This window comes from Salmo salar, chromosome ssa14, assembly GCF_905237065.1.
Source record: "Salmo salar chromosome ssa14, Ssal_v3.1, whole genome shotgun sequence".
NCBI lineage: Eukaryota > Metazoa > Chordata > Actinopteri > Salmoniformes > Salmonidae > Salmo > Salmo salar.
In genome coordinates, this window is record NC_059455.1 from 93280841 (window position 1) to 93297740 (window position 16900).

Consider the following 16900-nt stretch of genomic DNA (forward strand, 5'->3'; position numbering starts at 1 on the left):
TAATTTTTGGTCAGTCACAGTGGTCAGGTATTCTGCCACTATGTACTCTCTGTTTAGGGCCAGATAACATTCTAGTTTGCTCTGTTTTTTGGTTGATTCTTTCCAGTCTGTCAAATAGTTATCTTTTGCCTTTCTCATCTGCTTTGTCCCTCTCTCTCTTTACAACTCTTCTCTCTTTTGTTATTTCTGCTGAACTTCCTGACAGGCACACTGGCACTTCCCTTGGAGGAAGCAGACTTCCCTCTGGTCCAGGAAGCAGTGAGGGTAGCCAGGTTCCTCAGGGCCCAGTGTGGCATGACCAAGAAGAAGTCTGACAGTTAGTCACTGTCACATCAATGGCTCAACTGAAATCAGCTGGATAGATAAATGTTATGTCAATTAGCCTGGTATTGGATAAGTTGACACAACACTTTACTTCATGGATCTCACAGATTTAGTAGTTGACCCTACATAGATTTGAGAGATGAACTATAACAATGGTTTAATGTGACCATTGCATGTTCTACATACTGGTGTTGTGACCATACCCCTACATGCAGTGGTGGCCCATGCTTGGAGTCGAGTCACATAGGCATGAATGTAAAATAATACATTATTCACATACCACTTTTGTGGTGTATATATATATATATATATAAAGCTTTCATTAGATAGTTCCATAACGAGCTAGTTAGCTGGCTAGGTACATCAAGTCAAATGTATTAAGTTTAAAACGTTAGTTGTCTGAAGTTAACTACGTATCCGACTAAGCATGAGTTAAAAAAGATATCACATTTCAGGATGAATTGTATATGAGTAAGTAGCACTACATTATTTACTGGACAAGTTCAAGTCTCTTATGTTTGAAGTGTAATGATATGACTTGTCAACTCTTATCAATGGATCCAGGGGTGGAGCCAAATTTGAGCGGAGAAAAAAAAAAGGTCCAACTGATTGCACACACACACACAGAGATGACAGTTGGCATTGACAACGCCGCAGGGTTTTGTTTCAGCAGAACACTGCATTTTTAACTAACCATAGACACAACAGATAGATAGCAAAAACAACGAGTGTCACAGGGCACTTTGTTGCTAGGGGGAAATTGTAAAAGGGAGGAGGATTGCGGAGGTCGGCCTTACTTAATGAGAGTGTACAATTCGGTGTTAAATGAAAAATAACGTCAAGAGCCAGTGAAACAGACACGGGCTTTGGACGGAATTGGTAGGAGGGCAGTGGTGAAGAGGAGGATCATCGTAAATTCATCTCGGTGAATTATTTGGTTGATATATATAAAAAACCAACATGTAGTTAAATGGCGGATTGGAGGTAGTGAGGGGTGATCGAGCGGAAAATGGGAACTGGACATGCAGTGAGGTACTGACACCGGTGTGAAAAACGGAGAGGAAGGAAAAGTGAGAGTGGGAGATTATTCATCGATTCAGAAAGCAGGCAACACGTCCTACATGGGGAAATGACAACAAAAAAAGGTGACGTGGAAATTGTACTCATGCTTAGTCGGATAGGTAGTTAACTTCAGACAACTAACGTTTTAAACTTAATACATTTGACTTGATGTACCTAGCCAGCTAACTAGCTCGTTATGGAACTATCTAGCTAGCATTTGTTTTCTGAAGAAAAATGAAAAAAACTCTGACTTACTACAATGTGAGCTAGTTAGCATCAACACTATGCAGATGTTCAGGTATTGTAATTTCCCAAAGATTTGTAACTTCATTGTGGTTACAATAAGTGTGAGTAGCTAGCTATCCCAGTCATACAAGCTAGCTAACGTTACCAGTTCGACACGTTAGTCAGTTGCTAGGTTGCTTGACATTCGTTATTTTTTTTAAAGTTGTGAAATAGTTGTGTAATTTGGTCACGTTTGTGTTTATTATTGTAATTGGCCACGTTTTTGATAGTCGAGTTAAAATGTAGCAAAGTTGTCGAAACAAAAGCAGCGAAGTGACACGGATACATAAGTTGCATTGAGACTGACTTTTTCCTTTTCTTTATCATTATACTGAAGCCGAGTTTGGTTTAGTAGACTACTCTTCTCTAGACTAGGACAACTCCACGTAGTTACTTTAATGACTACTGAATCAGTTGAACTTCGACCTTCTAATTACAGTGTTTTAACCACTCAGGTACTTAATAAGTGTCAGAGAGAGAACGAAAGGCGAGTCTGTTAAATAGGTCAGAGTATCAAATGGTCTGTTCCTTTTTAAGGGAGAGCAACATTTCCCTCCCCTTTCTTTTCTCCCACCTCATTTCCCATCCTCCCCTCTGCCTTTAAACTTTCTCATCATTTGTTTGAAGAGACACTGGAGAACTAGACTGCTCTGTTTCATGTACTGAAGAACAATACTTTTTGTTCACCTTTTGGCACCTCCTTTCAAACTTTTTCTTCTTTGGCTTTTGTGTAACTTGTCTCTTACAATGCTACCATAGATTGTCATCTCCCTGTTTTATTTCCATCTTTGATGTTTGTCTACCGATAAGTCTATGCTGTCTACTCCTCTGTCCTAAAACCCCAACACCTCTAGTGCAGTACCTCTTTCTATTTGTTTTCCCCTCCACTGCTCCATGCCCTCGTTCTCTCACCCTATAGCTGTCTGGTGTTGCAATCCTACCATGTCTAGGTGTTTGAAGCCATGTGTTTTCAGATGTAAAGGTTAACCGTGTGTGTGTGTGAGCTGGAATAGTCGTAGCTCTTGGTGTTCTCATGGCCAGATGGTGAGCTGGGTAGATTAGCCTCTCTTCAGCTCTGAATTTGTTGCTCACCGATTTCCTCTCTAATAGTGATGGGGAACAATCAATAATTACATAGTGGTATGTTTTTGGCGAAGTATCGTTTTGACAGTATCGCCATATTTTTTGGGGTGCTAGTTTGCGGTACCTGCACCAAAACTCCAGTATTTTTTCCTCATAGTTATTATTTTTTTTTTAATCTTCTTTTTAAAGGGATACGTTGGGATTTTGGCAATGAACTCCTTTATCTCCTTCCCCAGAGTCTGATGAACTCCTTTATGCTGGGGAAGTAGATAAAGTAGTTCATCTGATGCTGGGGAAGTAGATAAAGTAGTTCATCTGATGCTGGGGAAGTAGATAGAGGGCCTCATTGCCCAAATCCCGAAGTATCCCTTTTAAATAAGGAGCCAATTTGTTTTCAGCACTTTTATTTCCATGACTGATCAACTTGTTTTCCATTGTCTTGTCCCTCTGCAGCAGACATATGGTGAGCAATATGTTTGGAACGTCGACTTGCAATAAAATCACAGTTTCAAATCGCAATACATATAGAATCGGCACAAACATTTTTTTTGTGATCATTTTTTGTGATAATGTCGTATCATGAAGTCCCTGGCAATTCCAGCCCTGCTCTCCAGCCTACATTTCCTGAAAAGTAAAAAGTGGGTATAAGCATCAGTTAGTTAGTTAGTTAGTTAGCCTAGTATTTACCGTGAACAAAGCATGGAGGACAAATGTTAAAGTTGTAAGCTACAGCAGCACATTACTCATCCAGACTGGGACATCTACTCTGAGAAGCTAGTTTGTACTTAGTCTGATTGACATGATTACAAGATTATTGTTCTTATTATCACCTGTAATTGGTTTAGACACCTCGTCTGTTGAAATTCTCCTGTTAGGATATACAATGACCTCTTTCTCCCAACCTGGACTCAATCCCCTTATCTAAGCCTCATGAGGCCATCCTTCCAAATCGCGTCTGGAAACCCTTATGCCTATTTCTCTCTGCTACATTGTGTTCTCAGTATCTGTAACCCCCATTTCTTTCTGTCCTCCCTCTATAGAGCGTATTGTCTGTTCAGAAGGGCATTTCAGAATGTAGGCTAGTTAAGTGATGATGTGGTCAAGAGCTGGACCTGTTGAAAGGGTTCTCTTAGATGCACTAAGTAGTTAAACTATTAGCACAGATCTGGTAGCTATTTGACCATGAATTTCCACCCATGTTGTCTGTGATATCTAGGCCTATTTTAATGGAATTTGACTGTTATTTCAACACATTTTCAGTCATTGAAAGCTGTCCAGATATTGCGGACACTGTAGGCTAGATCCCTGACCTGGGTATGAAGCTTGGATATTATTTGGTCAGCTTGCTTTTTTTTAAGGCTGGATGTTTTTGTTGCTGTTGAAATGCTCACTCCGCAAGTATTTACAACATTTTATAAAACCAAGGAGAAGAGGTGACTGGTGCCAGGTTTGTGTGAGCTCTGAGGGGAAAGCTTGAGTCTTTTTTTTAAATCGTCAGCATATTGACTGTGTGGTACGCGCTTCTCTCAAACCACTTATTAGAGTGGTTGCATAAGTAATAACTCATACGAGTTGACTGAACTAGGGTAATAAGTCTGATGTGTTTTATGACTTAGTTGCTTCACTTTTTAAAGCTCGACAAATCAACTGTGAGGGCTAATATGTACCAGGTGTGTGACACGTGTTCTAGGTATAAGCCTAATCCTACCATCTGGTATGAACACTGTTCAGACAGGAAAACATTCAGTCGTCCTGAATGGAAGTTTCAAAACGTTTTTAATGTAGGCTAAACAATAGTTGAATCGGTGTAGTATGAATGGATGGACCTAGTCAGCCAGGAGAGACGAGGAAAAGGGATTTATGAAGCTACGTAAGACTTGAGATGCACCCCGACAAGTACGTCTACTGATATAGTGTACGTTCTGTCCATCTGGTCCCTCACTCTGGTCCCTCACTCTGGTCCCTCACTCTGGTCCCTCACTCTGGTCCCTCACTCTGGTCCCTCACTCTGGTCCCTCACTCTGGTCCCTCACTCTGGTCCCTGCAGACTGACTATCCATATGCAGGTTTAATACCTTGTTAGGAGGATTCATGGTCAGGAAACTGCTTCCAGCTCCAATATGCCCTTTGGGAAATTTGTCTGTGTGTCCCAAATTGAACCGTATTCAGTGCACTACTTTGACCATGTATTCACTATATAGGGAATAGGGTACCATTTAGGATGCATGAAGGCTTTGGTGGTAGCAGCAGGGTGGTGTTAGAAAATGGATGTGTGCCATGAATAATAATGATATAAACCAGGGCTGGGCAACTGGCAGCCCGCTGGCTTTTTGTTTCATGGAACTCAGTCAGTCTCAACTTATTGTTGATAGTTAGAATAATAGAATACACCAGGTGCCATTTTACACATGGGGTTGTGATTCAGCTAGGTTCTCTCTTATGTCAGTCAGCTAGGTTCTCTCTTATGTCAGTCAGCTAGGTTCTCTCTTATGTCAGTCAGCTAGGTTCTCTCTTATGTCAGTCAGCTAGGTTCTCTCTTATGTCAGTCAGCTAGGTTCTCTCTTATGTCAGTCAGCTAGGTTCTCTCTTATGTCAGTCAGCTAGGTTCTCTCTTATGTCAGTCAGTCAGTCAGTCAGCTAGGTTCTCTCCTATGTCAGTCAGTCAGCTAGGTTCTCTCTTATGTCAGTCAGTCAGTCAGCTAGGTTCTCTCTTATGTCAGTCAGCTAGGTTCTCTCTTATGTCAGTCAGCTAGGTTCTCTCTTATGTCAGTCAGTCAGTCAGTCAGCTAGGTTCTCTCTTATGTCAGTCAGTCAGTCAGCTAGGTTCTCTCCTATGTCAGTCAGTCAGCTAGGTTCTCTCTTATGTCAGTCAGTCAGCTAGGTTCTCTCCTATGTCAGTCAGTCAGCTAGGTTCTCTCCTATGTCAGTCAGTCAGCTAGGTTCTCTCCTATGTCAGTCAGTCAGCTAGGTTCTCTCTTATGTCAGTCAGTCAGCTAGGTTCTCTCTTATGTCAGTCAGTCAGCTAGGTTCTCTCTTATGTCAGTCAGTCAGCTAGGTTCTCTCTTATGTCAGTCAGTCAGCTAGGTTCTCTCTTATGTCAGTCAGTCAGCTAGGTTCTCTCTTATGTCAGTCAGTCAGCTAGGTTCTCTCTTATGTCAGTCAGTCAGCTAGGTTCTCTCTTATGTCAGTCAGTCAGCTAGGTTCTCTCTTATGTCAGTCAGTCAGCTAGGTTCTCTCTTATGTCAGTCAGTCAGCTAGGTTCTCTCTTATGTCAGTCAGTCAGCTAGGTTCTCTCTTATGTCAGTCAGTCAGCTAGGTTCTCTCTTATGTCAGTCAGTCAGCTAGGTTCTCTCTTATGTCAGTCAGTCAGCTAGGTTCTCTCTTATGTCAGTCAGTCAGCTAGGTTCTCTCTTATGTCAGTCAGTCAGCTAGGTTCTCTCTTATGTCAGTCAGTCAGCTAGGTTCTCTCTTATGTCAGTCAGTCAGCTAGGTTCTCTCTTATGTCAGTCAGTCAGCTAGGTTCTCTCTTATGTCAGTCAGTCAGTCAGCTAGGTTCTCTCTTATGTCAGTCAGTCAGTCAGCTAGGTTCTCTCTTATGTCAGTCAGTCAGTCAGCTAGGTTCTCTCTTATGTCAGTCAGTCAGTCAGCTAGGTTCTCTCTTATGTCAGTCAGTCAGCTAGGTTCTCTCTTATGTCAGTCAGTCAGTCAGCTAGGTTCTCTCTTATGTCAGTCAGTCAGTCAGCTAGGTTCTCTCTTATGTCAGTCAGTCAGTCAGCTAGGTTCTCTCTTATGTCAGTCAGTCAGTCAGCTAGGTTCTCTCTTATGTCAGTCAGTCAGTCAGCTAGGTTCTCTCTTATGTCAGTCAGTCAGTCAGCTAGGTTCTCTCTTATGTCAGTCAGTCAGTCAGCTAGGTTCTCTCTTATGTCAGTCAGTCTGCTAGGTTCTCTCCTATGTCAGTCAGTCAGCTAGGTTCTCTCCTATGTCAGTCAGTCAGTCAGCTAGGTTCTCTCTTATGTCAGTCAGTCAGCTAGGTTCTCTCCTATGTCAGTCAGTCAGCTAGGTTCTCTCCTATGTCAGTCAGTCAGCTAGGTTCTCTCTTATGTCAGTCAGTCAGCTAGGTTCTCTCCTATGTCAGTCAGTCAGCTAGGTTCTCTCCTATGTCAGTCAGTCAGCTAGGTTCTCTCCTATGTCAGTCAGTCAGCTAGGTTCTCTCTTATGTCAGTCAGTCAGCTAGGTTCTCTCCTATGTCAGTCAGTCAGCTAGGTTCTCTCTTATGTCAGTCAGTCAGCTAGGTTCTCTCTTATGTCAGTCAGTCAGCTAGGTTCTCTCTTATGTCAGTCAGTCAGCTAGGTTCTCTCTTATGTCAGTCAGTCAGCTAGGTTCTCTCTTATGTCAGTCAGTCAGCTAGGTTCTCTCTTATGTCAGTCAGTCAGCTAGGTTCTCTCTTATGTCAGTCAGTCAGCTAGGTTCTCTCTTATGTCAGTCAGTCAGCTAGGTTCTCTCTTATGTCAGTCAGTCAGTCAGCTAGGTTCTCTCTTATGTCAGTCAGTCAGTCAGCTAGGTTCTCTCTTATGTCAGTCAGTCAGTCAGCTAGGTTCTCTCTTATGTCAGTCAGTCAGTCAGCTAGGTTCTCTCTTATGTCAGTCAGTCAGCTAGGTTCTCTCCTATGTCAGTCAGTCAGCTAGGTTCTCTCTTATGTCAGTCAGTCAGCTAGGTTCTCTCCTATGTCAGTCAGTCAGCTAGGTTCTCTCCTATGTCAGTCAGTCAGCTAGGTTCTCTCTTATGTCAGTCAGTCAGCTAGGTTCTCTCCTATGTCAGTCAGTCAGCTAGGTTCTCTCCTATGTCAGTCAGTCAGCTAGGTTCTCTCCTATGTCAGTCAGTCAGCTAGGTTCTCTCCTATGTCAGTCAGTCAGCTAGGTTCTCTCTTATGTCAGTCAGTCTGCTAGGTTCTCTCCTATGTCAGTCAGTCAGCTAGGTTCTCTCCTATGTCAGTCAGTCTGCTAGGTTCTCTCCTATGTCAGTCAGTCAGCTAGGTTCTCTCCTATGTCAGTCAGTCAGCTAGGTTCTCTCCTATGTCAGTCAGTCAGCTAGGTTCTCTCCTATGTCAGTCAGTCAGCTAGGTTCTCTCCTATGTCAGTCAGTCAGCTAGGTTCTCTCTTATGTCAGTCAGTCAGCTAGGTTCTCTCCTATGTCAGTCAGTCAGCTAGGTTCTCTCCTATGTCAGTCAGTCAGCTAGGTTCTCTCCTATGTCAGTCAGTCAGCTAGGTTCTCTCCTATGTCAGTCAGTCAGCTAGGTTCTCTCCTATGTCAGTCAGTCAGCTAGGTTCTCTCCTATGTCAGTCAGTCAGCTAGGTTCTCTCCTATGTCAGTCAGTCAGCTAGGTTCTCTCCTATGTCAGTCAGTCAGCTAGGTTCTCTCCTATGTCAGTCAGTCAGCTAGGTTCTCTCCTATGTCAGTCAGTCAGCTAGGTTCTCTCCTATGTCAGTCAGTCAGCTAGGTTCTCTCCTATGTCAGTCAGTCAGCTAGGTTCTCTCCTATGTCAGTCAGTCAGCTAGGTTCTCTCCTATGTCAGTCAGTCAGCTAGGTTCTCTCCTATGTCAGTCAGTCAGCTAGGTTCTCTCCTATGTCAGTCAGTCAGCTAGGTTCTCTCCTATGTCAGTCAGTCAGCTAGGTTCTCTCCTATGTCAGTCAGTCAGCTAGGTTCTCTCCTATGTCAGTCAGTCAGCTAGGTTCTCTCCTGTGTCAGTCAGTCAGCTAGGTTCTCTCCTGTGTCAGTCAGTCAGCTAGGTTCTCTCCTGTGTCAGTCAGTCAGCTAGGTTCTCTCTTGTGTCAGTCAGTCAGCTAGGTTCTCTCTTATGTCAGTCAGTCAGCTAGGTTCTCTCTTATGTCAGTCAGTCAGCTAGGTTCTCTCTTATGTCAGTCAGTCAGTCAGTCTGCTAGGTTTCCATCCAACTGGCAACAGATTTTCATGCGAGTGTTCTAAAATCCACATAAAAACAATATGTACTTTTTTCTCACCATCAAATTGACTTGTTGCAGATAGAAGGCTGTGCTTTACAACGTAGTGCAAGATTAAATTCCCATGTACTGAATAACATATATTTTTTTCAAGTTTTAAAAATATCTCCATTGAATAGAATATGGATGGCCATGGCATTATGTTTCTGGACTTTACCGTTGGGTTTAAAACCACACACATGAAACGTCCTGTTCCTCTGCGATACTCGGGCTGATGGGTACATAATATGGTCATTATTTTAGCTGTACCCCGATCCTGATAAAGGTAGTGAAAAGTTAAGCTATTCCAGTACTAAACTTGACAGCTTGATTCATAAGCATGGACCTCGAACAGAGTTTGACAGCTTGATTCAGAGGCGTACCACACAAAACCGTGGCCATCAACGATGAGGCAACAGCCCCGACTGAACAGTTTGGCGAGTGTTTCTGAATCTGCTGATGATTCAATTGACAACTTCTAGATAATATAAACTAGTTGTATTCTATAAGAGACTACTGTGTGTTTTGTGATGATATGGTGTTTGTTTATTTCAGACTGTTTCACTGATGTGTAAATTTGAAATGTACTTTTCTCTCTCCCTCTCTTTTTCAGGGTGATGGCCGAGGGATAACGGCAAGGACTCTCAGCCCTTCCACCCCAACGTGACCCTGTTTGTTTCTATCTTATCCAAACACCTCTCTCCTCTCCCTGTTAAATGTTTTTTTTTACTTTCCTGTTTTTCTCAATTTCCCCTTGAGCCAACTCAGTCTCCTGCTCCTCTATTTCACGGAGGACAGCCAAGCCGATAACAACAAAGCACGTCTCCGTCTCCGTCCAGCAATAGAGGTTCTGGATCGTTCTCCTGTCGTGTTATTGATCACACAATGATTGGATGAGAAGTAAAGATCTTATGATTGGACCTCAGTTCTCTCCACCCCTATTGGACAACGTTTATTTTTTTTTTTCTCATCTTTGTGTTTTGTTTGGACCCTATTGGCTGTTTGTCACTTCAACACTGTCCCACCTCGGTTTTCTTTTCCTCACTGTAATCCATCCTTTGATGTCATTGGGCCATGGTTCGCAAGAGAGGCTCCCTTATCTTGTGTGGGGCTTTCCTATTCGTCGCCTGCAATGGCTTGCTTCTCCTGTTCCTTTGGGGACGAACTCCCATTGGTCGCTTTGGGGGAGGGGGCGGGGCTGAACCAGGGGGGGCGGGAAGAGTGGGGTGTGGCCAAATTAAAAGGGGGTGGGACTAATCTGGCTGGCGAGGTGATCCGATTGGCCGAAGAGGTAGAATCGGAACTTGAGACCCAGAAGGAACTTCTGAAGCAGATTCAGAGTCACAGGTCACTATGGGAAAAGAGGAAAGGGATGGGAAAAAGGCAGACGGATGGAGAGAAGGTAGAAAATGAGGAGGGACACAAACCGCCGCCACAGTTGTCTGCAGTACCTCCGAAGGACGATTCAGAGAACAAGGACCAAAGTCAAGAGGAAAATACACCGGAATTGATCATTACAGCAGTCCAAGACCCTAAAGTAGACACACAACTGGACAATGAAATAAAAGAGCTGACCGACTACACCAAACTGGAAGTTACTGTCGTCAGCCCACAAGTTGTCATTCCCATATTGGTCATCGCCTGTGACAGGGTGACCGTGAAAAGGAGTCTTGACAAGTTGATCCAATACCGCCCCTCTGCAGAACTCTACCCAATCATAGTTAGTCAGGACTGTGGCCATGCTGAGACAGCCCAAGTGATTGGCTCATATGGCAGTCAGGTGACCCACATTAGCCAACCAGACCTCTCGGACATCCGGGTACGGCCGGAGCACAGGAAGTTCCAGGGCTACTATAAGATTGCCAGACACTACCGCTGGGCCCTCAACCAGGTGTTCAACACACTCTCTCACTCCACCGTAGTGATCGTGGAAGATGACTTGGAGGTAAGTGAACAGTAACTGAAATCCATATACGTCAGTCTGCATGCACTGTAATTGAGGAATGGATTTAAATTGCACCTCAGTCTGAATGTGTTGAAAGCGTTGATTAGAAGTGTCTGAGTTGCTGGTGATTTGCATGATGTTCAATAGAAGATGAATTCGGTCAGTGAAATGAACTGAAATCCCTGCTTGTCACCAAGGCATTGATGTGAAGCGTCAATACTTTTTATTGACTTGCATGAGGCTCTGTATACGTAGTCCTAGCTGATTTATCCACTGCTGCCTTTTCAGTCGCTCTCCAGCCCTGGCATAATGGTTTGCAGTTGCGCTCTCCAGCCCTGGCATAATGGTTTGCAGTTCCTCTCAAGCCCTGGCATAATGGTTTGCAGTTGTGCTCTCCAGCCCTGGCATAATGGTTTGCAGTTGTGCTCTCCAGCCCTGGCATAATGGTTTGCAGTTGCGCTCTCCAGCCCTGGCATAATGGTTTGCAGTTGCGCTCTCCAGCCCTGGCATAATGGTTTGCAGTTGCACTCTCCAGCCCTGGCATAATGGTTTGCAGTTGCACTCTCCAGCCCTGGCATAATGGTTTGCAGTTGCACTCTCCAGCCCTGGCATAATGGTTTGCAGTTGCACTCTCCAGCCCTGGCATAATGGTTTGCAGTTCCTCTCCAGCCCTGGCATAATGGTTTGCAGTTGCACTCTCCAGCCCTGGCATAATGGTTTGCAGTTCCTCTCCAGCCCTGGCATAATGGTTTGCAGTTCCTCTCCAGCCCTGGCATAATGGTTTGCAGTTGCCCTCTCCAGCCCTGGCATAATGGTTTGCAGTTGTGCTCTCCAGCCCTGGCATAATGGTTTGCAGTTGTGCTCTCCAGCCCTGGCATAATGGTTTGCAGTTGTGCTCTCCAGCCCTGGCATAATGGTTTGCAGTTGTGCTCTCCAGCCCTGGCATAATGGTTTGCAGTTGTGCTCTCCAGCCCTGGCATAATGGTTTGCAGTTCCGCTCTCCAGCCCTGGCATAATGGTTTGCAGTTCCGCTCTCCAGCCCTGGCATAATGGTTTGCAGTTCCGCTCTCCAGCCCTGGCATAATGGTTTGCAGTTCCTCTCCAGCCCTGGCATAATGGTTTGCAGTTGTGCTCTCCAGCCCTGGCATAGTGGTTTGCAGTTCCTCTCCAGCCCTGGCATAATGGTTTGCAGTTGTGCTCTCCAGCCCTGGCATAGTGGTTTGCAGTTGTGCTCTCCAGCCCTGGCATAGTGGTTTGCAGTTGTGCTCTCCAGCCCTGGCATAGTGGTTTGCAGTTCCTCTCTCCAGCCCTGTCATAATGGTTTGTAGTTCCTCTCTCCAGCCCTGGCATAATGGTTTGCAGTTCCTCTCTCCAGCCCTGGCATAATGGTTTGCAGTTCCTCTCTCCAGCCCTGGCATAATGGTTTGCAGTTCCGCTCTCCAGCCCTGGCATAATGGTTTGCAGTTGCACTCTCCAGCCCTGGCATAATGGTTTGCAGTTCCTCTCCAGCCCTGGCATAATGGTTTGCAGTTGTGCTCTCCAGCTCTGGCATAATGGTTTGCAGTTGCGCTCTCCAGCCCTGGCATTATGCCAAAAGCTTAAGCGCTTAGACACCAGTAGCGTTTTCTGGTTGAGAGTACTTAGCACCTCTGAACATATTTGCGAACCAAGTCCGCACCGATTTTTACATGTAGAATCGCGTGGAAAATGTCGCCAGTCAGATGTCTACTACGGGTGGTTTCTAAAACGCAGAGCTGAGCGATCAGCAGACAAACGCAATAACTTATTTTAAGGGCACCGACGACCCTATGGCCTGCAACGAAACATTAAGCGCTCTGTTTGCAGAGCTTAAACCAAAGTCCCCCCCCCACTGCGTGTCTGAAGATGCCTTCTCTCTCTGCTTATTCAGCACTTTCCATTGTATACAGGCCATGGAAGAACTGGGACATTTATATCACCTTCCAGGAATTGTGTACAGATCCTTGTGACATGGGACAGTGTATTATGATGCTGAAACGAGAGGTGAAGGCAGCGGATGAATGGCACGACAAAGGGCCTCAGGATCTCAGGCCTCTGGGCCGTCGATAAAATGCAATTGTGTTCGTTGTCTGTACTTTATGCCTGCCCATACCGTAACCCCACCGCCACTATGGGGCACTCTGTTCACAATGTTGACATCTGCAAACCGCTCTCCCACACGGCGCCGTCTGCCCGTTCATCCGTGAAGAACACGTCTCTAGTGTGCCAGTAACTTTCGAAGGTGGGCATTTACCCACTGAAGTCGGTTACGACGCCGAACTGCAGTCAGGTTAAGACCCTGGTGAGGACAACAAGCATGCAGGTGAGCTTCCCTGAGACTGTTTCTGACATTTTGTGCAGAAATTATTAGGTTGTGCAAATCCACAGTTTCATCAGCTGTCCGGGTGGCTGGTCGCAGACGATCCTGCAGGTGAAGAAGCTGGATGTGGAGGTTCTGGGCTGGCGTGGTTACACGAGGTCTGTGGTTGTGAGGCCCGTTGGACGTACTGCCATATTCTCTAAAACAACGTCGGTGGTGGCTTATAGTAGAGAAATGAACATTCAATTCTCTGGCAATAGCTCTGGTGGACATTCCAGCAGTAAGCATGCCAATTGCACCCTCCCTCAACTTGAGACATCTGTAGCATGTGACAAAACTGCACATTCTTAGTGGCCTTTTATTGTCCGCAGCACAAGGTGCACCTGTGTAATGATCATGCTGTTTAATCAGTTTATTGATATGCCACACCTGTCAGGTAGATGGATTATTTTGGCAAAGGAGAAATGCTCACGAACACAGATTTAATTACATTTATGCCCAACATTTTTGAGAAATAAGAATTTTGTGTGTATGGAACATTTCTGCGATCTGGTATGTCAGCTCATGAAAAATGGGACTAACACTTTACATGTTGTGTTTTTATATTTTTTTGTTCAGTGTAATTAAAATCTGTCTCACATTTAAATTTGGGATCATGATGATGGAAGTGGATCCTATAATGTTCATTTACACAGAACATTCTTTGGATAACCTAAAACAGAGCTTTCCTCACTGAAACATTTGAACATTTTGTAGCCAGAAATTTGTCTTGGCTCTAAGCCTATTTGTTATAGTCTATTGTGACCAGTGGTTAGACTGCCACTTGGGATCTTTCACTGTGTTCTGTGAAGACCCAAGGAATTTTCAGTCAATCATTTGTAAATCACTCGCCTAAACATTAGTGTATATAGGCGATGCCATTTAGCAGATGCTTCTGTCCAAAACGACGTACAGTCATGCATAAATGTTTCATATGGATAGCCCCAGCGGGATTCAAACCCATGATCTTGCTCTACCAACTGTGTCAGAGGGAACCGGTCTTAGTCAATGTGTCTAATTCAGTGGACAGCTGTAATCCTGGTTGACCTTCCCAGATTAGCACATTTAACTGATTAGTGGATTAACCAACGTTGGCACCTAGCAGAGAGGGGTGATGGGAAGGATCCCCTAAATCCTGCTCGGTTCGTTCTGTCCCCCATCAAATCAGACCAAGACTGTGTCCCAAATGGCACCCTGTGGGTCCATAGGGCTCTGATCAAAAGTAGTGCACTATATAGGGAATAGGGTGCCATTTGAGTACCAGACGAAGTGAAACAGCCAGCTGGGTGAACAAATGGTCTGGGGGGGGGGAAAAAAAACGTCAAACAGAATTCTACACCAGATGTGTAATGAGAGTTACAGGAAATGGCTAAAACAACAGAACTGTCCTGAGTCACCAGTTTAAAGCTTTTAGGCTAAACTTTTCCAGAGAGAGAGAGAGAGAGAGAGAGAGAGAAACACTGTGTCCACTTATGTAACTCTTCCTGTAGATGCTGACAAAGACAAATGTATCATGTTTTTGGCAAGTCATTTCATGTTGACGTACCATTTGGCATTGTATTAATCAGCCAAACATTTGACTGGTCATTCCTTGAGGCCCATATGGGTGTTTTTATCAGGCCTGCTCAAGTTAATTTTGGTCCATTGCTTGTTTTGCATAGATTCATACAGCAGATGCAGTTTTCTAGCCTGGGTTCCAGTCTGTTTCTGGTCTCTCTTTTTTAATATAGCCTGGGTGCCAGTCTGTTTCTGGTCTTTTGCCAACTCCTTATGTTTGGCATGACATGGAATTGAAATGATGGCACAAACAGATGTGGGTCCAGGCTAGCAGTTTTCAGTGACCATAAACTAGTCATGAAAGCTACTGTATATACTGATTTGAATGATTGCTTCTTATCACTGGAGGAGAGCCTACTAAGTTGTAACTGTAACACAGTTTACTAATCAGATGACTCTCTCTCCAAGGTGGCCCCAGACTTCTTTGAGTACTTCCGTGCCCTCCACCCCATCTTGACCTCTGACCCCACCCTGTGGTGTGTGTCTGCCTGGAACGACAACGGCAGGGAGGGGCTGGTGGACCCTGGGAAGGCGGACCTCCTCTTCAGGACAGACTTCTTCCCTGGGCTGGGCTGGATGCTGCTGAAGGACATCTGGGCAGAACTAGAACCCAAGTGGCCCACGGCCTTCTGGGACGACTGGATGCGTCACCCTGAGCAGCGTAAAGAGCGCTCCTGCATCCGCCCAGAGATCTCCAGAACTATGACCTTCGGACGTAAGGGTGTCAGCTTGGGTCAGTTCTTTGACCAGTATCTGCGTTATATTAAACTCAACACTGACTTTGTGCCTTTCACCAAACAGGATCTGTCTTACTTGATGAAGGAGAACTTTGACGTGAACTTTGTGAAGCAGGTTTACAGCGCCCCTCTGATTAAGGTGGAGGAGCTACAACAAGGGGGTGGTTTGGCGGGAACTGGTCCGTACCGGGTGCAATATTCCAGCCGAGACAATTTTAAGGTTCTGGCCCGTAACTTAGGGGTGATGGATGACTTGAAATCGGGGGTTCCCCGTGCGGGTTACAGGGGTGTGGTCAGCTTCCTGTCCCGTGGACGACGGGTCTTCTTGACCCCACCTGAGGGATGGACAAAGTATGACGTCAGCTGGAGCTGAAAGGTTCCGACAGGACGAATGTTATCGAAAACAGACTCGACAGAGAGGAACACCCTCTCAAACCAAAGAAAACAAAAACAAGGTAATATTGAAGGAACTGAAGCTAAACAGACAGGTGGGTGAAGGGATTGGATATGTGATAGAGTAAGCCACTCGTTTTATGAGTGAAAACCTGAATGCAGTGTGACACAGGGCAACACCCAGGCAGTGAAACCACATAGCACGTCTCACAGAAATTACAAACCATTTCATGCTTTGTTGTTCTCCTGCTAGAGCTGGAACGCTTTACGGTAGGGGTGTCAAACTCATTCCATGGAGGGCTTAGTGTCTGCTGTTTTTTATTATTTACTGACACCTAGTCAACCAGGTGAGGGGAGTTCCTTACTGACACCTAGACAACGAGGTGAGGAGAGTTCCTTACTGAGACCTAGACAACCAGGTGAGGGGAGTTCCTTACTGACACCTAGACAACCAGGTGAGGGGAGTTCCTTACTGAGACCTAGACAACCAGGTGAGGGGAGTTCCTTACCGACACCTAGACAACCAGGTGAGGGGAGTTCCTTACCGACACCTAGACAACCAGGTGAGGGGAGTTCCTTACCGAGACCTAGACAACCAGGTGAGGGGAGTTCCTTACTGAGACCTAGACAACCAGGTGAGGGGAGTTCCTTACTGACACCTAGACAACCAGGTGAGGGGAGTTCCTTACTGACACCTAGACAACCAGGTGAGGGGAGTTCCTTACTGACACCTAGACAACCAGGTGAGGGGAGTTCCTTACTGACACCTAGACAACCAGGTGAGGGGAGTTCCTTACTGACACCTAGACAACGAGGTGAGGAGAGTTCCTTACTGAGACCTAGACAACCAGGTGAGGGGAGTTCCTTACCGACACCTAGACAACCAGGTGAGGGGAGTTCCTTACCGACAACGAGGTGAGGAGAGTTCCTTACTGAGACCTAGACAACCAGGTGAGGGGAGTTCCTTACCGACACCTAGACAACCAGGTGAGGGGAGTTCCTTACTGAGACCTAGACAACCAGGTGAGGGGAGTTCCTTACCGACACCTAGACAACCAGGTGAGGGGAGTTCCTTACTGACACCTAGACAACCAGGTGAGGGGAGTTCCTTACTGACACCTAGACAACCAGGTGAGGGGA

The 16900-nt window shown here is 45.4% G+C and overlaps 1 protein-coding gene across 1 annotated transcript; it reads left to right on the forward strand.

Annotated features, from left to right (window-relative positions):
- The first annotated feature begins 1506 nt into the window (after positions 1–1506).
- LOC106570655 (alpha-1,3-mannosyl-glycoprotein 2-beta-N-acetylglucosaminyltransferase) lies at positions 1507–16278 on the forward strand. The gene is given in 4 exon segments (XM_014143126.2): positions 1507–2330; positions 9365–9966; positions 9968–10696; positions 15039–16278. Coding segments are annotated over 3 exon segments (1572 nt in total). The 5' UTR covers positions 1507–2330; positions 9365–9825; the 3' UTR covers positions 15741–16278.
- The last annotated feature ends 622 nt before the right edge of the window (positions 16279–16900 follow it).